The sequence below is a fragment of the Lasioglossum baleicum genome, chromosome 16, assembly GCF_051020765.1.
Source record: "Lasioglossum baleicum chromosome 16, iyLasBale1, whole genome shotgun sequence".
NCBI lineage: Eukaryota > Metazoa > Arthropoda > Insecta > Hymenoptera > Halictidae > Lasioglossum > Lasioglossum baleicum.
This window is the reverse complement of record NC_134944.1, coordinates 7,421,862-7,444,300: the sequence shown is the minus strand read 5'-3', so window position 1 is coordinate 7,444,300 and position 22,439 is coordinate 7,421,862. Positions and strand designations below refer to the sequence as shown.

General features: G+C 46.7%; 1 protein-coding gene across 34 annotated transcripts in view; it reads right to left on the bottom strand.

Moving 5' to 3' along the window:
- The window catches only part of Shot (dystonin-like protein short stop), a 97,469-nt gene that overhangs the window by 52,013 nt on the left and 23,017 nt on the right, over positions 1-22,439 (bottom strand). For 25 of the 34 annotated variants that reach the window (XM_076441179.1, XM_076441186.1, XM_076441194.1 and 22 more), the window contains 10 exons: positions 11,672-11,951; positions 10,583-11,033; positions 10,241-10,498; positions 9,587-10,160; positions 9,295-9,318; positions 8,688-9,158; positions 7,284-8,489; positions 7,050-7,133; positions 5,301-5,522; positions 38-153 (listed from right to left, as the gene is read on the bottom strand). In XM_076441179.1, the coding sequence (XP_076297294.1) occupies positions 38-153; positions 5,301-5,522; positions 7,050-7,133; positions 7,284-8,489; positions 8,688-9,158; positions 9,295-9,318; positions 9,587-10,160; positions 10,241-10,498; positions 10,583-11,033; positions 11,672-11,951 (3,686 nt within the window). Of the gene's footprint in view, positions 1-37; positions 154-2,905; positions 4,184-4,231; positions 5,087-5,300; positions 5,523-7,049; positions 7,134-7,283; positions 8,490-8,687; positions 9,159-9,294; positions 9,319-9,586; positions 10,161-10,240; positions 10,499-10,582; positions 11,034-11,671; positions 11,952-13,053; positions 13,281-15,758; positions 18,939-22,439 lie in introns of those variants that run through there. The other 9 variants (XM_076441192.1, XM_076441196.1, XM_076441213.1 and 6 more) reach the window with 6 other exon arrangements.

Sequence of the window (22,439 nt, the reverse complement as noted above, 5' to 3'; positions counted from 1 at the left end):
CATTGAATTGTCCTGAAGGTTTACAGAGTCTACTCACTGCGATTGCGTGTAGTGCGTCGTCGTCGACGTGTACCGCTCCTCGCAACTGCTGCTCTCGTAGATGTTGAACTCCGTGCGGAACGTCCGGAGCGGCCTTTGCTCCTGCAGAGCCCGCTGCAACGTTTCAAACGTGTTTTCATTAGAAACTGTAGTGTCCTATCTTTCATGTTATTGTGGGCACGCTAATGGGAATAATTATAGGAGACTAGTATAGTCAGCTTGGAAAAATCCACGCAGGAAATGTTTACGTCACAATATGCCCCTCTCTATACCGTGTAGGTTTTGTATACAGGGTAGGACAACAACTATGTCCACCTTGAATATATCCGTTATTTGTAACAATGTGGAAAAATGTTATGAACAAAATTTGCACGGTACAGAGGGGGTCATATTGTAACGTAAACATTTCCTGCGTAGGTGGAGGCATAGAGAAGATTTCAAGGTCACCTTGATTTTTTTAATAGACACACCTACTTTCTGTAACATGAATCGATAGACTATCGAATTCTGAGTAAAAATGTATCGACCTCCGTATGTCCTAAATCTGATAGTTAACCAGATATTATCGAAACAATTCTCTTTTTTCTTTGGATCATATCTCGTGAACTATTAGGTTTAGGACATATGAAGGTCAACACTTTTATACTCGGAACTAGATACTCTATCGATCTATCGTATGAAAAATAGGACATTCCATTTAAAAAAATGAAGGTGACCTTGAAATCTCTAAAAAAAATTACATAAAAACAAAAATTTTTTTGGTATCGTATGAGCCCCATTTTACCATTCAACTTTGTCCTTCAGACATTTGACGTATCTTTAAAAACAACAAAGATATTTGAGGTGGCAACGTTAGGTGCCTCACCCTGTATACTAGAATTAAAAAAGGATTCAATCAACTCCCATGAAAATACCTTTATAATTTCAATAATTATGAGATAAATAATCTGAAACCGGTATTTGACCGTCGAGCAGCTCGTAAACGATGAGGTAAACCTCGAAGATTAGAGAATGAGAAATCTGCAGTAAAATTAATCGAACGCCCACGAGAAACGACAAGGACTCGACGCGATCAACAATTTTACCGGCAGTCCCTCTACTTCCACCGTTTATAAAACCCACATCAAAGTACACGGGACAGGAATAATTATGCAAAATAGCATAGAAACCAGGTTGCACAACAAGCTGCATCATTTCTGTTTACAAAACCAGCGACAGATACTTCTGGACGGGGGTGTACTCGGAGTGACGATTTCGTCATCGACGCGTTCATTATGCTGAAAGACCTCTTCCCCGATAACGAAACGACTCGAGACGGCAATTATCGCGAGTCCGCATTTAGAGAGATCGAGCACGCCGGCTAACACGGTCACCGAGGAATTGGGAAAGAGCCCAAACTTGGTAAGTGGCTTTACCAGAGCACACCTTTTGGCGTGCGGTTCTGACCTTACCCCTAAAAAGCGTAATCAAACTTCCCCGCTAATTGGAACCGCGAAATAGAACCGCGCGAAACGGCCGCTAATCACCGGTGTGTTTCGAGCTTCAGACTTTAGATAATCGTCCCACATCCCGATACCTTCCAGTCACGCGAACGATGCGTCTGATCGAGGGAAGAATCAACCCCTCTGCCATCGAGCTGGGGAGAAAAGTGAAATATTCCAAGTGTAACATTGAAAAAGTATCTTTGTAGTTTTCAAAACTGCCCAGTGTTTCTTGAGATTTGAGGGAGAAATCATTAGTTTCTTCCATACCCGATAAACCGACAAGAAAATTGTTCGAACAAAAATATCAAACCGACTTCGAAAAAACGCACTAAAAAAGTGCACTAAGAAGTATGAAATAAAAATAACAAAAATGCACCAAAAAGTACGAAATAATTTCCATTTAATCTATATGAATACGCACCAGCTGGTAATACAAAACAAAAAAATGCACTAATAAGTATGAAATAATTTCCTTTTGATTTGCATGAATACACACCGACTGTTAATAAAAAATTGAGTAAAATAAAATGTTAAATACAATACAATCTTTTCGGAGGCGGCGCAAAATTGAAAGGAAATTATGGAAATCCTTAAATTCCCTTCCCGCCTACTGATTTCAAAGTCCATCATATTCCAATGAAATCATAATTAGCAACATCTGTCATTTGTCAAATTATCCATTTCGCGCCGACTCCGAAAAGATTGTATTGTATTTAATATGGTATTTAATATCTTATTTTAATCAATTTTATTAACAGTTGGTGTGTACTCATACAAATCAAGAGGAAATTATTTCATACTTATTAGTGCATTTTTTTATTTTGCATTACCAGTTGGTGTGTATTCATATAAATTCAATGGAAATTGTTTCATACTTTTTGGTGCACTTTTTTTAGTGCATTAACCTCCTCCTTTTTCGAAATCGGTTAAAAAGAAGTTACTTTGTAAACACGTGGCAACGAATTGCGATAAAGAAATTGATAAACAACTATTTATTTGATAAAAAGTTAAGATTATTCGAGCTTCTGAAATGAAATTGTGTTTTTCTCTTCGATCAATTGATAAAGCTTCGTGGTGATCTATAAAAAAAAGTATTAAGGGTCAAAGATCGAAGATGAATCAGTTGAGGAGTGATTAATTTCGACCCGAAATCCCCTACGGCGAGGCCGAGGAACACTGCGAACTGGCTCGCGTAAACTTTATCGCAGAGTTTAGAATGAACCATCGATCTATTACCGAACAATACCGTCCATCTTCGTTATCTAGAATGAATGCAACGGCGTAAGTGTTCGTAGATGGATCTTTTCGGAATGTCTTTCGGCAAGATTGCAAAGTGGGATGAGTCATCGTCGAAGAAAAACAAGCTGCACCCGAAGAATTACCACGTTGAAGAGCCTCTCGTCGACGGTCATGATTAGTCCACCGGCCGGCGGCGATTACGGCAATAACAGATTAGAAGAACGTTCTCCCGATAGTATCCCACTACTACTCTCGCGAGCATGATCGGTCGCGCGAGCAGACCACGACCATTCGCGTTCGATCGGTCCGAGATGCAGCGTGTCGACTGACTAGCCTCGAGTTGGCAAGAAGCCTCGTAAACTCGTAAACGAGAAGCGACCAAGTCAGATTCTTTTTTTAGCTACGCCGCGGACTCGTTACCGGCGAGCCAGCGTTCTCTACGCTCGCTTTCACGAAACTACAAACTGCCGACTATTACGCGCACGATCGTAAACACCACGAGTCTATCGAGATGACCATATGCTTCGTAGAACCGGCGCTTCGCCGACCAAACGCGACAGAAATTTATGCTATCCCGAGTGGGATCTTTAACGTATCGATCCCTCGCCCACGCGCCGGACACCCTTTCCACTCAGAGGACTTTCCCGCAACAATTTTCTCCGACTCGACACTCCAATTGTTCGATTTTTTATATGAAAATTGGCCAGGGGCCACTGTTTCAAACTCTGCAGTCTACTTGTATATATATATTCATAAGGAAATATAGACTTGCAGATAAGACCTGCGACAGCTCGAAGAAGAGAAAGTTACGTAGACGCTTGGGAGGATGTCATAAATTAGCCTCGTTGAATATTGCGTCAAAGATCAGGAGACGTGTGACCACGTCGCAGGAAACCGTCATTGCCATTTGTAACGTTCAATGCTATTTAATATTTCCATAATTTCCGACGGGAGCGATTCCGATCTTCGGGGCCTATCGAAAGAGACAGGAAATGACAACCGAAGTGTTTTTTTGTTCGCGATGACGCCAGCCAGTGCAACAAAGAGCGATTACGTCGGATCCCGCCGAGAATGATGCGGTAAAATGTGTCACACGTTCCAGAAACAACAGAAAGCTGATAAACCGATGTTTAAAAATGTTTGCTGCCTTGAAGGCTGAGCACGTCAACAGGATCAAAGTCTGCTCGAAGACGCGACATTACGGGCTGTTTGTATTCAGTAAATTCCGCTCGTGAAAGCCATGATCGCGTCGATCTGGTCCGATGTCTAGCCGGCGTGGAACATTCCGGCGACCTCGCCAGTGTAAAATTAAGGCCAACGTAATCGATGACTAAGGCAGCGCACGTGCTCCCACCGGTCTCGTACACGTGACGATCGGGAGAGTCCTCCGAGATCCCCACCCGTCTGGAAACACTGGAGAACGTCGGAGACCGACACGCTAGTTTCTTAGACAGAGGTAATCCTCGCACCTTCCGCACGATCCTGATCTCGGTCATGGCGGGCCCAGTCCGAGAGGACTCGAGGCCTTGGTCCTTGCGCATCTCGCCCGGAATAACAACTCGGAATCTCAGGAATCGCGGCCGGCAACAGACCCGGCTTTCAGAGTCCAAGCACCACGGAGACGGCGAGCCTAACCCGGACGAGTGCCAACTGCAACGATTCACGCTCTGCGCCGTCGCCTAATCTTCTCCTCTCCTCGCCCAACCGCCCCTACCCTCGCGGACAATCCTCGATTCCTCTGCGCGAGTACGCGGATCGATCCCGACGCGGGAACAACGAACCACCACAGCTGTTAGTCGCCCGGCAAATAAACTATCCTATTCCCTCAATGAACCCTGACACATGCTCTAGTTTTACGGCTTCCATAAATATTAGAGAAGGTAGCGCTTATTGCAGGGGTGGAGCAACCCTTCAGGTCGAAACCTGTCTCCTATAGTCCTGTAACTATTGGAGAATCTAATTGCGTCCGAGATAGTTCACAAGTTCAATATCGGATCAGCAATTCTAGGTTTCTGGAATTTTTTAAAAATCAAGTTTGCGACCAAAAATTCTTAAATAATTCACTGTCATGTGTGCTATTAAGCAGAATGGTCATGAATTTTTTCGTAATTTTCCATCGAGCAGAACTAAAGAAATAATTCGTTAAAACCATAAGCACCGTATACCTTCTGGTACGGGCATAAAGGTACTATGTCCTTTTCACAGAATTTTAAATCCCGATGTACGACTTCAAAAATTCTGAAATAATTCACTGTCACGTGTGCTACTAGGTAGAATGTTAATGAATTTTTTCGTAATTTTTTGTCGAACGGAACAGAAGAAATAATTCGTTAAAACCGTGCGCGCCGTATAACTACCATTCAGGTACGGGCATAGAGGGGCTATGTCCTTTTACAGGTTTTTAAAACTCAATGTATGACTTCAAAAATTCTGAAATAATTCACTGTCACGTGTGCTACCAGGTAGAATGTTCATGAATTTTTTCGTAATTTTTTGTCGAGCAGTTACATTGTTGAATAAAGGTAAGAATCGACTCACCTGCAGAGACGCGTCCTCGGGGTGCGCGGCCGCCATCTGCCTGACCCGGTCCTGCAGGATATTGACGAGGTTGGTGTACTTCCTGTTGAGGTTGTCCAGATCCCTGGCGACATCCTCGACCGCGGAGGTGAACTCTCTCCTTGGTTTCTTGACCGAGGCATCCATCGACGGGCAGAGCTCTTCCAGCTGTTCCTTGAACGCTCGAAGCCTCTGTCCATAGATCTAGGGGTTTCGGTTAGGCCCGTTACGGTTAGAGGATAAAACAATTAGATCTCGCCTGTGCGTCGCTACCCTTCTACACCGTCAGCGAACCCCTGACCGACATATCTTCGGGGACATCTCAGCGATTCTAAAGCAGCCGCTTGCCTTCCCGGTTAAGTGGCTATACCCGGAACATACCGGACAAGCTACAAGCCCGAACCTTGTCAGCCTACAAGCGTCTCGTGTGTTACGTGTACCGCGAGAGGATCGGGAAGACACAAGCTGGACCGGTACAAAGCCCGTCTTTTTCGCCTGGGACTCTACAAGCTTGAGGAAAGATATCCTGGACATTATCCGACGTAGGTGCATCTCGAAGGCCACCCGGTATACCGTGCGTGTCAACATGTTCGCTACCACCATTTGTTTCGCTGCTTATATCGTTAAAATGTTTGCGGACTCCTTTAATACAATGTTATGTTTTATGTTTTTAAATAACAGCCTGTGTACAATTAATTCGATTAGTTTCATGTGAACGACAAGATCGTGGACGATGGTAGCGAACGTGTTAAAAGCGAAGTATGCGAAGGAACGGTTAGAAGTGTATCGGAAAAGCGAGTTCGTGTACGGTGGTTGTGTGTCGAAGCCGGGAGAAGTGGATTGGAGGCGGACCGATCGTTCGATCGTCGATCCTAGGCGGTCCAAGGTGTAGATCCTCCTCGTTGGGAGCTCTGTGGTTGGCACAGTTCATCATTGGCTGCTTAGAAAGTCGCGCCACATTGGCCACCGAGTGACAAAGGAACCCAAGGACACCCAAGGACCTTTCAAGGTAGGACGATTTAGTATTAGGACCTCCTTCCTCGTGTTTAGCGCCAACTTCCAAGCTCCCAACGAGATGTATTAGCGTGTGTTCTCGCTGCGATGGGTCAGCGACTACGTTATCAAGCGGTCCAAGCGTTGACAGTGCCGCTGGAAAGCGGAGAGGAACGAGCGTAGAGCGTCCTTGGTCCCTGGAAAGAACAATGAGGACTCGCCGACAGAGTCGAGGCACGTGGAAGATCATACGATGCGTTGAATCCTGAAAACCAGCCCCTTGAGGAAAGACCCAAAGGTAGACGACTCCGGTTTGCCAGTAGAACGTCCAACGTGGCGATAGAGAGCGGCGACAGTGACAATTGTAGATAGCAGCGTTTTTTCGAATCGCAGCAGGCTCCACGGAGGGCGCCATTGGCCATCACCGACGCTGATCAGCATCCTCGCAGGATCTAGCAGTCTCGGGGCGGACTTGACGGAACAATGGGACGCGACAGATAAAGGGGGAACGCGATTCGGGGAACCACGATCAAATACGGAACACCGCGCGCGAACGGTTCTCCGCGGTGTTCTCAAACTACTAGTCTAGTCGACGTGGACACACGCAACATCCCATTCACGCAAGCGTTCATACACAGTAAGCTAAGAGGCTACCTAAGGCTACCTAGATAGGCCAGCTAAGCCTGCCTAAGAGGCTCGCGAGCACCCAGTCCGCGAACAAGTCGCGTCTCATCTCACCTTTCCCTCGCGGATCAAACGGCCGCCCGTCATGTTCACCGCCTCGATCGCTGGCGCACGCTCCACCACCTTGCTCAACAGATTCTGTGGATCAATCGTATGAAAATGTAGATATCGAAACCTTCTACGAGTATGGATCAGGGTGGCCCTTAGCTATAAGGATGAGATAAAAAAAATCGGACATGGGAAGTTAAGGGCCACCCTAAGTGTGGGTAGATAATTAAGAATCGATACCTTCGCGTTCTCCACCTCTAGTTTACCGTACGACTCGTCAACGAAGTCGACCTCGTTGCGATACGCGTGTTCCAGCTGCTGAGCCAAGCTGTAGGCAGCCTCGGCGCTGCGTACTCTGTCGACCAGCTGTCCGCAGACGTTGGTCCATCTAGCATTCAATCGGTTCACCTCAGCGTCCAATCTGTCCATATCGGTGTGGGGACCACGATGACTTGGTCTAGACTTTTCGACGAGGCGTCTGGTGTTGTGCGCGTCCTCGTTTAACTGATCCATCGCGGTCTGCTGATGCGAGATGGCGGTCTGCAGTACCCGCAGGTCCTCCAGCACGTTCTGCAGGTTCTTGATGTCGGAGGGCAACTCGTCGAACGACGCCAGCTTCACCTCGAACTCCGAAATCACGTTGGTGTTCTCCTCGAGGCTGGACAGTAAGATCTCGATGCACTTGAGGCGTTCGACGTACAGGTTGCTGACGTTCCAGATGTGATTCCACTTGGTGGTGACTGCGTCCAGTTTGTTTCTCATCGCAGGAGTCTTCAGCGTGATGCCACGGAAGGTCTGTTGGACCCTGTCGAGATCGGGTGCCAGGCGACGAAGGCTCTGCTCGTAGTCCTTGTGCTGCAAGACCAGGTGTTCAAGGCTGTCCAGATCTCTAGGTAGCGCGGCCGCTATGCGGGTGTTCAGGATCCTCTCCGCTTCGTCGAGCGCCTGCTGCAGGGCCGACACCTGCTCGTTGAAAATACGACCCGCGTTCTTCGACTCCTCTTCTGCTCTAGCGCGCTTCTCCAGTTCGTCGAACAGCTTGTTCACGTCAGCCATTTCACGCTTGAGCCGCCTCAGTTGCGGATCCGCCGGGTCCCCTTCTGATAGAAGCTTCTCCGCGTCCTCGTTCAACGCTTTCCTGATGGCCGTGCGCTGGTCCTGACCCATGGCCAAGAACTGTGGCAGATCCCAGCCCTTGACTACCTTGATGGTCGCGAATATCATGTTCTGTCTCAGCCGCAGCTGCTTGCGCTGCCACAACGCGACGCTACGGTCGTACTGGCGTCGCAATCTCTCAGCAGCGTCCAGAGCGTCTTTGTCCGGAGGTTGAAGAGCGAAACAGACGCCTGGGACAGGCGACTCGACGCCCTCCTGGTTCTTCACTCGCCACTTTATGCGGCCGGAGTTGTCGTACAAGGTGCACTGTTCTCCCTTCTCGATCGACATCTGAAACAAGCATTCTTTCGTTGGACAACGCTCGGAAAAAATAGAATCTCATCATCTATCTCTTTAAGTGCTTCGGAATTAAAACAAGTGCTCAAAGAAGCAAATCATCCTTCACAATAGACAGTTTACTACGCGCTGTTAGTGCCAGCGCCTGTCACACTTCACTGGCCACGGTGACAAAGCGTGCGTTCAACTCACGTTCACTTGTTTGTAACTGCAGACGCAGGTGACCTGCATGGGCCTGGTCACGGGCTGGCGACGCTGCTTCATGGGCACGACGTCCTTCGCTTGTTCGACCAGCTTCTGCACCTGGTCGCCGTACGCGTTCAACTCCTCCCGCAGCTCTTGCATGCCCTTCAGAAGACGCTCGCCCTCGTCCAAGAAGAAATCGGACTGCGAGTAGATGGTGTTCAGCGTCTCGTCTCGCTTCGATATCCACTGTTCCGCTTGCTGGACCTCGCGGAAGAACTGCTGGCTCTGTGCCGCGTGCTTCAGGTGTACCTCCAAACACAGAGTCAACTGCAACAGCCAGGCCCATTGGCTCTGCATCGCGGACATGTACGCTTCTATAGTCTTCGCTGCTGGATGATGCTGGAGAACCAAAGCCTCGCCGCGATCTTGCACCGCGGAGAACTGGATCTCCCGTTTCTCCAGGTCGCTCATCAGGGACTGAAAGCGTTTCTTGATTAGCAGTCGAAAACATTCCGTAGCATTATCATTGAAAAGGTTATTAATAGTAGTAGTAGTAGTAGTAGTAGTAGTAAAAGTAGTACTAGTAAAAGTAGCTAAAATGTCTTTTCGTTACCTCTAAGCCAGATCCATATGTACGCTTGGAAAAGAATAGAAGCATTAAGGAACGAGTCTCTCTTCGCTCAGAAAAAATTCACTAAACGGTGAATGTCATACGTTAAGTGTACAAAGAAATTCGTAGCCTTCACGAATTACTTATAAACACATGTACACTGCTCTCTAAAATGATCTTCGCAAGTTCATATTACTTTTACTCCGCCTTGTACAAGTAATTAATAGATTCCCAATAGAGTGATCAATCGCGAAGGCCACGAATTAATTTGCGCAGCTAATAGATTGACAGGTACCTCGTAGTACTGCTCGATGGTCTGTACGTTCAGGTTCTTGTCGCTCCAGTCTCGAGTGACCTCGATCTCCTCTTTGGCGCTCAACCAGACCAGCTCGCCGGTTGCCGATTGGATGAAATCGTGCAACGTGTCCAGATCAGAGAGCCTCTTGTTCGAGGAGGACAGTAATTCGGAATAAAGTTTCTGTAGAACGGCTAGGTGCTGGCTGTACAGGGTCAGCTCCTCTCCGTGGAAATGGTTCTTGGATTGCACGCATCTGTCGACCTTTGGATGGAACTGTTCGATGTTCTTGTGTTCTCTCTGATGGGCTTCCAGCTCGTTCTGCACGCTGGGCAAATCGGAACCGTAGTCTGCGTCTTGAAGCTGTTTGATCTTGGCTCTGCACCAGTCGATGCAATCGTGCAGAGCTCGGAAATGGGGGTTGGTATCCACTAGGCGAGTCTCGTGGACGGTTGTACGGTGTTTAGTCACAACACGCTCCTCTACCGGGAACGACACGGTTGCCAGGGGCTGCACCAAGCGTTTGTGCAGCAGGGATCGCAGAGCGACCCATCGTTGGTGCAGCTTCTGCACCCTGAAACGGAAAATTGGTTGATCAGTAAATTGAAGGGCTAGTTCCCCAGATGTCGAAGAGCAGCGCGCGTTGTCTCGTACCTCTTATGGAGCTCGGCCGCTTGGCTGTATCTGCCCTCGGTGAGGGTGTGCACGTCGGTGAAGATATTCTGTATCTGAATCTCAGTGTTTCGAATGTCTTGCTCGAGAAGGTCTCCGGCGTGTTTCGCCTCTAGAGGATGCAGACGGTCCAGGCGTCTGGCCTCGTCCTCCACGCGTCTCTCCAGCTCCTCCAGCCGGTTGTCGGTCGTCTTCATCTCTCTGTGGACCTTCTCGGCCAGTCGTTGTAGTCGTTCGAGTCTGTACAGGGAACAAACGCAATCGTTACAGAGTTACTTTCTTGAGAAAGTGAATCTAAGAGATTTACCAAGAGACGTTTCTCACCGTTTAATTTCGTCGATGATCGCCTGCTCCCTCTCCTGATGCAGCATCATCAATCGGTTCCAGTTCTTCTCGATCACGTCGATGTGCAGTTCCGGCTCCATGTCCACCTCGCCGACCGCTTCGAAGTACTTCTGCAGGTCGCGGAAAATGTGCGAGAGTCTCTGCTTGTCTCTGTAGCGAGGCGGCACTTCCTCGTTCTTGAACTTGGCGCTGTCCGCCGCCAGCTTCTTCATCTCGATCAGGGTCGGCGGGAACGCGCGCTCCTGCATCAGGCTCATCTTCTCGCGGATCCATTGGTGCAGGGAGCTGGTCAGCTCGCGGTACTCAGCGGAGCGACGTTGAGCATCCGCGTCGTACAGGGGGTGGATCGCGGGCGGCTCCGGGAACACGTCGTAGAGCGAAGAGATGTACGTTATCAAGGACTTCTCGTCCGGCTCAGGAGTATCCACGTCTGTACAGGATCAAACGGAATCGTTAGAATTAGCGCTTACACGGTTGCTTTGCAGTGAAAGCGAACTCTCTCGCCGGTATGGGGAACATTTGAAAATCGGGGCCACGCGATAGCTCTGAAAATACGTGGTCTGTCCGGAAAGTATCCGACATGGCGCTGTAGCGGGTGGAAGTATCATTCCTGGTTGATATCAATGGTGTCCCCTTCAAAGCGATCCTCCCACTGTTTTATTGCTCCTACGGACACTTTCCGGACAGACATGCATGCGAAGCTGAGGAGGGTAACTTCAACTCGTTGGACAGACTATGGGCATCGAATCAGAAGTGAGATCTTCGTCCTAATGAAGCACAAGGGTCAGTTGAGAACTCGAAGGAATTTGGGACAGCTCTGGGACAAGTCGGTCTCGAGAATCGGATCGGAAGAGCAGACCTCCTTCAATCCTCCTTCGCATCTCTGCTCTCCAAAGAAGAAAATGGAACAGGCTCGGCGTTATCATGGCAAAGAGAGCAACCATAACGTCACGGTTTCCGAGCGACGAGCGGAAGCGACCAGAAACTTACGGCGACAGGAGAGAAACTTGAACGCGAACGGGAGGGGAAAGAAAAAGAGCAACGTCTTATCGATCGATGTAGCGTTACCTTCGGGATCGAGAAGCCTCGTAACGCCATACTCGCGCTCCGCGACGTGGAAGACCCGGTCGAGCCGCTCTCTTGGTTGACTGGTACGAGCGCCTCTCCAATCGACCAGGTCTGGCCTGTTTCGGTGTATCAGCGCGCTGAACGCCAGACCGTCCCTCCAGGATCCGGTGAAGTCGGTCACGCGCACGCCAGGATAACGCGCCGTTGATCTTCGGGCCCATCGCAGCAAGGCCTCGCGGGCAGTGACGTTCGGTTCCTGGCCCACTACTATGTCCGATATCTGTGAAAACAAACAAGTCGAATCAGCTGTCGATATCATCAGGCGATCATCATCCTGTCTACGAAATGTCCTGGCTGTGCTAGGTCAATTCTCCACGCTTTCTCCACTTGGTTCGCCCTTCGGGGACACTGTCAAGGTCAGAGTACCATCCCTTTTCCAACCCCCCCCCCCCCATCGTCCAGGATAAAAGAAAGGTTAGAAGTATTAGGGGACATCAATACGTGATTTACAACTCCACAAGATTATTAAAAGGAGAAGCTTCTGTGGCTTGCATCCTGAATTTCTCCGTTCCCCAAACTTCTAGGACCAAGTCTAGTGTTGCACTTAGGTGAGGACTCCTTTTCGACATGGTTCGCTCTTCGAGGACCTTCTCGAGATCCTACCAGAATACTTAGATTCCTTCTCCACCCCATAATCGTCCAGGATAATACGTGGACTGTGGATTTTGTGCATTTTTCAGAAAAAATGGGTAGGAGTAATTTGAAACAGCGGAAAGATTAGAAGAATTAGGGGACACCAATACGTGTGATTTTCAGCTCCACAGGATTATTAAATAAGAATATCTCCAGCTCCTATAGCTAACATTTAATGGAGACAATTTTTATTTTGCATGAAGATTCGCAGTATAATAATATAAATTGAAACTGTTATTTAACGATCCTGAGATCCTTAGGTCAGGACTCTTCTTGCATATGGTTCGCCATTCGGGGACCTTCTCGAGATGCTACCGGAATACTTAGATTCCTTCTGCACCCCCTAATCGTTCAGGATAATACGTAGACTGCGGATTTTGTGCATTTTTCAGAAAAATGGGTAGAAGATATTTGAAACAGTGGAAAGATTAGAAGAATTAGGGGACACCATATGTGTGATTTTCAGCTCCACAAGATTATTAAAAAAGGTCTTCAGCTCCTATGACACAAATTGGAACCGTTATCTAACGATCCTGAGATCCTTAGGTCATATTTTTGCATATGGTTCGCCCTTCGAGGACCTTCTGAAGATCCAGAACCATTCAATCCTTCTCCCCTAATCGCTCACAACGAAGCAGAATAAATGTTGCCGTCGCTGTTGTTCCGCATTTTCTCGTGACGTCGCTTACCCTGACGGTTTTCGGTTTCGGCGAAGCCTGACGGCTCAAAGAGACGGTAGACGAGGAGGCAGCGGTCTCCTGCAGGTAACCGGAAGTCGCTCGTTTCGTCAGATCCTCGGCCACGCATCTCTCCTCGCCGCGAGTCAGCGTGGTCGTTTTGCGAACGATCCGTGTCACGATACGTTTCGTGCCATTCTCACCGCGTCTCGAGGTCTTCGTCGACTCGATCGACGATCCTAAATCGACGATCACACACAGTACTCTTTAGGTAGATCGTTCGGATCTTCCAGGAAAGGTCTCGTTCACCCTGTTTTCCAGGCCCGACACCGAGGAGGAAAGGACGAGACGTTGCCGCGCGAGATCGATGCTCGATCGGGAATCGCGTCACGATCTAGACTCGGCTCCAACGCGGTGCCATCCGTGACGATCGTGACGCGAATCCCTCCGTCCATTAACGCTTCGGGTCGCTGGCATCGAGTACAGTCAACGAGGATTGAAATGCCGGACTGCAATATCCCGGGTTGATAACAACGATTACGGAAATCGCGGCTCGCGACACCCGAATCGTTTCGATTGTCATCGATGTGTAATCTGATTACGTTTCGTCCGAGCGCTGATAAGATAAGCGAAACCATTCGGGAATTCGTAAGCCGTGCATGCCATTGCGAAACGGTGTTGTCTGTACGTTTGCTTTACAATATTTATATAAGTTGCAGTCGATCGCCGACTTTCTCAACGATCTTTCTGCAGAGAATGTTCACGAAATAGTTACACCGGCAAGAACAGGCTTGGACAAGTTGAAAGTCTGACAATCGCGGTGTTCACCGGCAAGTGGAAGCGGCGGGTCGTAGTCAGACATGCTTCCCACCCGATTGCGAGTGGAATCAGTGCCGCGAAAAATTTGGTTTACAATTTTTATATAAGGCAGCGTCTCCTGGACGTGTCAGAATTATTTTCGAATTTTTTTACCGGTTCTACGAATTAGAACAATGAAGGGACATTGTTCACCCCTCGTTCCAACGTTTTACTACACGTTCTACTAATTTTTCCACACTGAAGCTGCCGGTTTCCTATTGCAACACCGTTTCGCAAGTCGCCCGCCACTTTCCTGCGATTTTCCCACCGGAATCGTCGTGCTCCTCGCCACGGGACGTCCCAAGAAAATTCACAGGTTTCTTCAAAAGTTTTGCAACAGAAATTGATACTGATTTAGTCTTTATTTTTTACTACGCGGTAACCCTTCGGGGACGTCGACAATACTGGCTCTGAGAAATATTAAAGAACTACTAGGATTTTATATTAGATTTATGAGAAAAATTTTACAATAGCGATGTATATAACTTAATTAGACAAAAAGCATGTTTTCTATTTCTATTATAGTTAGAAATCGTAATATTTTTTCCTTCGAAATTGCGGCTAATATTAATTTGATTAAGTTATTCGTTTTTGAAGCGTGGACGAATGATTCATCCTATCTACAAATTACCTGCTATATTAATCCTTCTAACATCTCAAGAAAAATACTGAAGCTGTTCGAACCAATTTTATAAAAGTTATTTGTTTTTGAAGCGTGGACGAATTTTATCTACTTTTATCTACTATTATTCTATCTACAAATTGCCTGCTATATTAATCCTTCTAACATCTCAAGAAAAATACTGAAACTCTGTTCGAACCAATTCGATAAAAGTTATTCGTTCTTAAAGGGTGGACGAATAATTCATTCGATCTACAAATTGCCTGCTATATTAATCCTTCTAACATCTCAAGAAAAATACTGAAGCTGTTCGAACCAATTTTATAAAAGTTATTCGTTTTTGAAGGGTGGACGAATGATTATTCTATCTACAAATTGCCTGCTATATTAATTCTTCTAACATCTCAAAGAAAAACTCAAACCTTCTGAACCAATTTTATAAAAGCTTTCAAAGGGTGGCCGAATACTTTTGCGACTGACAGTAGTCATGAAAAATATCGAGAAGTCTAAATCCCTAACAAAATACAATAACATCTCCCACATCATCGCGACGTCCCCCAAATGGAAGTAAAGAGACGATCGGCCGTCGTCCTCAAAGGGTTAAATTAGTAGGGGTGTGTGAATACTCGATATATTCGAGTCGAGTCACTCGGTCTGTCAAGTCGAATCAAGCCTTTGAATTCCTCGAGCTGCTTAAAATCGAGGAACTGTTCGAAAAAAATGCGAGCAACTTGAAAAAATCAAACAGCTAGAATATTCAAGCACTCGTAAAACTTCGATCAACTTTAAAATAAATTACCTCGAAATCTTTCGAATTACTCGAGTACAGTAAAGTCGCGATTCTTGTCAAACAGCCTGCGTTCTGCACACGGTCAACTACGTGTGTTACGCACGGTAACTCGAAAGCTAAAGATCTGTTCGAGCTGAAAATTCAGTCTCGAATGAATCAAAGTTTTACGAGGTCTCGAATATTCGAGCCGTTTGATTTTTTTCAAGTACCTCCCATTTTTTCGAACAATTCGACTCGATTTCAAGTAGCTCGTAGAAATAAAACGCTCGACCCGACTCGAGCAATCGAATCGAGTTTATCTCGTAAATAACGGATACTCGCACACCCCAATTAATCAGCAATGGCGGGATGTTTTGTTTGGGCAAATGCCGGCAATTCCTCGGACGTTCCTCGTGAAATCTGGAAGCCTCGGTGTCGGTGGTTCCGGGTGTCGGGGGGTGTTGTTACCTAGAACCTCGGTGGATAGTCTGCGTTTAGTATAAACTGCTGTGAGGTCTTCGTTGGCAGGCGTGGCGGTCGGAGTGACAACATTTTCGCGGGGGTCGTCTTCTCTGGTGGCCTGGACGAACAGGCGGCCACCTTTGCTGAACCGATAGATCGACATGTCGACAGGATCCGAGAGATCTCGCGTGTTCAGCAAGGAATCTCGAAACTCTCATCGAACGTGTGAGAGTTTGTTGGCCGGTGTACACACAGAAGCAGGCCTTATCCGGCGCCAGGCCGCGTTCGCCGCGTGAAAGCCGATTATCGAGAATCGACCGTGGAGCTCTCGGCCCCGTTCGACTCTCGTCCCAGAGAGGACTGGATCGCGAGCGAAGACGCTGTAGATTCTCCTCGATTTGCCGCACCGTCGGGTTTTTAGCACTCTTCGGGTGTATAGAACGGAGAGAACACGTAGCGCGCGCGTTCACGGAACCACCGTGTTTACCGAAGCAATGTCGGGCTGAACGACGACAGGTAGCTGTGCCGCGGGTAAACAGAGGCGGTGGGGATCGACGACGATCGACAACGATCGACAACGATCAGCCGTTGGAGGCACGCGCGAGTTCAGGGGCCACACGATCCCTCGTCGTTTCTGCGCACAGTTCGCTCGCTCGCTCTCTTTCTCCTCTGCGTCGATCGGATCACACACCGTTCTTCGCGAGACACAAACTTCGCACGATTCTTCGGGAGACTTGCACACTAACAGCCACGTGTCTCTCGCCGGTTCGAAGCGGCCGGCACTCCGCGAAGACCAGCAAGAGCCGCTAAAAGGGATTAACGCTTCGCGAACGAAACACGACCGACGCGAACCGACAGCAAGCCGCGTTGTATCCGGCTGCCGTCGCGAGAGTAGGCCAACGAAATGCGCACAGGTGAGAGACGCCTCCGACTGCGACCCCCGTCTCGTGTTTCCCCACCTCTCTCACTCACTCTCTCTCCCTCTCTTTCTCTCTCGCTCGCTCGCGCGCGAACGAGCTCAGTCGCTCCTGCCTTTGTCTCCTCTCTTTCCCTCACTTTTTACAGAGTTCCCCCCCTGCAGGTTCGTGGCTGTCATACCGTGCTGCCTGCTCCATCCTGCCCACCCCTGCACTCTCGACGTCACCTCTATCTTCCTTCGCTTCCGCGACGCACGACTCTTTCCTCTCCCTGCTCCTCTCCTCGCCACTCTTCGAAGAACAGCCGTCCTATTCCTCTTGGGATTCTCTTCGTCCTCGGGGACGTCCTCGCCAACACGATTCTCTCCCTCTCTCTCTCCATCTTTCTCGTCGCGCGCGATCCTCCGACGATTTTACGCGGTTGTCCGCGAACCACCAGCCGGGAACTGTAGCGCGACGCCTCCGGAATTCGTATGCGATTTTTATTGACGCTGATGCAGAACGATCTCCGATTCAGTGGAATATATTCTTTGAAATTAACGACCAGGATGGAAGAAAACAGCTCGCAGAATCGGCGGAGTTTTCTTCGATTTTTGGCACGGTTAAATCAGTTTCTGGACCGGGGATTTTTTCAGGAAACTACAACGATTTTGTAATTTTTTTTATGGAAGCAATGACCACTTTTATTACCAGAGCAGTGGGTGATTGTTGAAAGCATCATTTGTGTGATTATTGCAAGATAAAAGAAATCTTCTATCTTATGGTAGTCTTGTCATACTTGATGATTTGTGACGCTTAGGTATGATTACTAGATCGCAGATCTTTATGCAAATTACAGACGTTCGTGCGTCGATCGCAATTAGAAATCAACAGGTCTGTGAGATCCACAATATTTATGTTTGTGTAGCAGTGCGAATTCCACGTGAAATTCCTTTTTCCACGTTTCATTTAAAATGGCTGTCCCACATTGCTGCCCCCCACCCTCTATAACAAAATCTATTAACACGTTCGCTACCAGCATTTGTTTCGTTGCTTACCTTCCTCGTCCGAAAGTTTTATTAAATGCAACGTAGCCAATTTTGAATTATTGAAACAGTTTAGCAGAAGAAAGTCACAGATTCTCTACGACTTTAAACAACGAAGAGAGTGTATAAAATTAATTTGACTGTTTTTAAGTGACCTATCAGATAATGGAAGAATTTTTATTGTGGTAGATTAAATTTTCCAGTTCTGTATCCCTTAAAAATTCGATTCTTACGATTTCGTAGATTTTTAGGACCACGATCCAGTAGGGAACGTGTTCGCCACGTACGCTCCGCCTTTTCTAATGGTTGAATTAAACAGCGATCTCCTCATTAGCAAGGGAGAAAAAGCGAAGTGGAATCCGCATAAACGAGATAATCGTTCTCGGCATCACCGGGAATAGCAACGGCGATATGCAACGTTCGAAAAAAGAATGGAATTCCAGACTCGTTACCGTTCGGAGGATCGGTGGGATCTACAGGCGGTTGAAAATCCAGCGATCCTAGATCGCGCATGCGCCCGTTATCGGGCCGAGTCATCGGAGAGTTCTTCGCGTTTCCCGGCGGTGTTGATCGTCGTCGTCCTTCCTCCTTTTCCTTTTGCAGATCCGATTCACCGTATTCGCGGCATAACGTGTGTCGTCGGGCCCGCGAGTTCCCACTCACCTAATTCGAGAGCGTTCGCGTGGATAATTAATACGCGTCGGCTCGCGTTCGAGGCCGTGAACATGCACGGGGGCAGGCGGACACGAACAGCCAGGCCGAACAAACAGGCTGGGATGATTGTTTGCGCCGCAAAAACCCGCCGGAGAACGAAAACAATGCCTAAATAAGCGAGCTCGCGCCGAGCGAAAATAGGACGCGTCGCGACGCCTCGATACGCCTGACAAGGGAAGGACCTCCAACTCTGCCTCCGCTGACTGCCATTCCAACATGCCATTACGCAATCACAGTACACCGGTCCCTTACGTCGAATGGAAAATGTCGATCGTAGGTACTCGATTGTTGCAGAGATACAATCAATGTTGTATACGCATCTCAGAACTTCGTTCTGGATCATGTGCTTTTAGGGGAAAAATTAGTAAATGGGATTTGAAAGTGTTCGATTGCTTCAGAGATACAATCAATGCTTTATACGTATCTCAGAACTTCATTGAGGATTATATTGTTATATGAGAAAAATTGGTAAGTGGAATTTGAAACAGTGTGAAGCTCAAAAGAATTCCTGTCAATTTTCAGATTGTTCATTTCAGGAAGAATTAAATTGTTCGAAGAAGAATTCGAAAGTGTTCGATTGTTTCAGAGATACAATCAATGTTATATATGTATCACAGAACTTCATTGAGGATTATATTGTTTTATGAGAAAAATTGGTACATGGAAGTTGAAACAGTGTGAAGCTCAAAAGAATTCCAGTCGATTTTCAAATTGTTCATTTCAGAACGAATTAAATTGTTCCAAGAAGAAGAAAGTGTTTGATTGTTTCAGAGACGCTCAGAACTTCATTGCGGATTATATTCTTTTATGAGAAAAATTGGTAGATGGAATTTGAAACAGTGTGAAGCTCAAAAGAATTCCTGTTGATTTTCAAATGGTTCATTTCAGGAAGAATTAAATTGTTCGAAGAAGAAGAAGACGGTGTTTGATTGTTTCTTCTATGAAAAAAAATTGGTAAATGGAATATGAGACTGTGTGAAGCTCAAAAGAATTCCTGTCAATTTCGAAATTGTACATTTCAGTAAGAATTAAATTGTTCGAAGAAGAGTTCGCCTTCGCACGAAGCAGTCTAACACTAGAACCACCGAGTCGTCGAATCTTTTCTGTCACAATTCGTGAGACTACACAAATATTTTTCAGAGAAATTCTTCACTTTTCCATTACACATTACGATAGAAATCCTATAAAATCTGAATAAAGTCAAGGCTGTTGTTATTGTAAAGGAACACGTTGACCAGCTAACATTTTGACAGCTATTTTCTTTAACTTGAAAATAAATATCCACTCTAATCTATCAAGTGAGTCAACTTTGTAGTGTAACTTTGTCTCTTCTATTCTTGAATTATTGAATAAGTGATTTTGATTTTGTGTGGCTTTTCTGGTCATTGGTGTACGATTCGGTGTAGTATTTGGTATTCCCCGTGAGTCGTTTATCCCGACGAGTATACTCGACGAAAGGGCGAAGGGCGGAGTGCGGAGGGAGACGACATCCACAACGTCGGCGAAGCGGGACGAAGGGCTTGCAGGCTGGCTGCGCACGAGACGAAACAAAACCGACAAAACACGTGAAGCACTCGCGGGAACTCGAAAAGCAAACAAACGAGTGCTTTTATGGCGGGTGTCCATTTCCGTGAGGGTGCAACGCCGTAAATATCGGAGAGAGGACGCCGTTAGTTCATTTCCTCTCTACTAAAATAGCCCTACAAAGAAACGCGTGAACGAGTCTCGCACTCCAGGTGCAAAGGAAATTCGAAGTTTAGGGGATGACGAAGGGAGTATCGTTGACGAAGTGTCCTAGATGGTCACGGACGATCTCTCGATTCACGCTTCTGGACAAGCACCGGAAGCGGCGTGTGTGCGCTCGCTCTCGGTCTCTTGGTGGCTCGCTGACGTCACGTCCGGTCCCGGTTCGCGGCTCTCTCTCGTTTTCCGTTCCTCTTTTTCTTCCTTTCGCCTTGCATTTCTCTCTTTCCGCGGCGGACTCGCGCGAGGAGAACCACAATTGTTCCATTTTGACTTCGACCACTTTTATTATTCTCGTTACACGAACATTTTACTCGGACTGGCCCCTTGCGGGGTATTCGGTTGTCGCAAATCTCCGATTTCAGAATGCAAACGCACTTGACATTTTTCTTTAAAAATTGCGTGAAATATTTTTCTCTAAAAATACACACATTTTATAATAAATACGATTTTCCAGGACATTAAAATTCTCTTCTTTGCCACACTTTCTCAACCCCAGTTGGGCAATAATTTTAATCAAATAAAAATTTTGAATAAAGTGGATTTCAAATCCACTTGAAAAAAAACCCACTTTATTCGAAATTTTTATTTAGATAAAATTTTTGACCAACTCTGCTTAAAACGTCCGAGCAATCAACTTGAGCGTTCAGCGATTTTCCAGGTCGTTGCAAATCTGCGATTTGAGAATGCAAATGCTTTCGACATTTTTCTATAAAAATACACACAGATTCTTTAAGAAAAATGATTTTCCAGGTTGTTGCAAATCTGCGATTTGAAAATGCAAATGCTTTCGACATTTTTCTATAAAAATACACACAGATTCTACAAGAAAAATTATCTTCCAGGTTGTTGCAAATCTGCGATTTGAGAATGCCAATGCTTTCGACATTTTTCTATAAAAATACACACAGATTCTATAAGAAAAATGATTTTCCAGGTTGTTGCAAATCTGCGATTTGAGAATGCAAATGCTTTCGACATTTTTCTATAAAAATACACACAGATTCTACAAGAAAACTGATTTTCCAGGATGTTGCAAATCCTCTTTTCTCCAAATGCTCTTGGTACTTTCCTGTAAAATTGTATGAACAATATTTCTCTATAAAAATACACACATTCGATAAGAAAAATGATTTTCCACGCTTCCTGCAGCGTACATCCACACTTATCCCTGAAAAGGTCTGAACGATCAACTCGTGCGTCGTTCAGCGATTGTCCTACCGCCCCCGAGGGTTTATCCTGTAACAAAGTGGATGACGAAACGAAAAGAGAGATTGCCTAAAGGCTCGTTTCGGGTTCTCCGGAAGGTGCTCGAAGCGGGTCGGTTACCGGCGACCTTGTCCGGTGGCGTCATCCTTGTTTCTGTATTCGAGGCTCGATCTGCCAATGCCGATTATCATAATTGCAAGGTGGGCGACACGCCGGAGCAGCTCTCAACGTCACGAGACCGAACCGATACGGCTCTGGTTGTCTCTCGGTTCTCCTCCCACGCAAATGAATACCACCGCGGTGTCTCGTCCCGTCTCGCAACGACGTTTCGACTCGACTGTCAGCCTTCCGCCTTGCTGGGCGACAAGCACCACGAAATACCATAAACGGTAACGTCTGCCGGAGAGCTCGCGGGAAGGACAGTCGTCACCGGCGGCGACCAATCGGTTTTTTACCCGGCGACCACGGATAAAAGAACCATTCGCGAGCGGGAACGACTCGCGCGTCCACACTCCGCCAACTTCTTCGCATCATGCAATTTCGATTTGGTAACTATGGTGCTCGTCGTCGTTGTTGCTAAACGCTTCTAACCATTTCCAGTCGTTGGAAAACTATAATACTACTTGTAGGGATCTCCCGAATGCTGGACTGCATCTTTAACAATTGAAAGTTGTAGATTTAAAGTGCACAGCTATGGAGATCGTACAAGTTGTAGATTTAAAGTGCACAGCTGAGGAGATCGTACAAGTTGTAGATTTAAAGTGCACAGCTGAGGAGATCGTACGAATTGTAAACTATCGTATAGACTAATTTTTATAACGATATTTGGTGTTCTCGGGGTTTTAATTCCGTTCGCCATTTCTCCCCTTCTTCCACTCTCACTATCGCCTAATTTCAGCCTAATTTTCAGCGGGACCTACTGTCTATTGCGTTGGGTTCCGAACCAGAGTGGCGCTAATTCAATTACGCAATTTAATTACATTGTATTTCAATTATATAGTAATTCACTTACGTCGTAAACTGAATTACATAATTCATACCCTTCAATTAATTCAATTACTAAGTATTTTAATCAGATG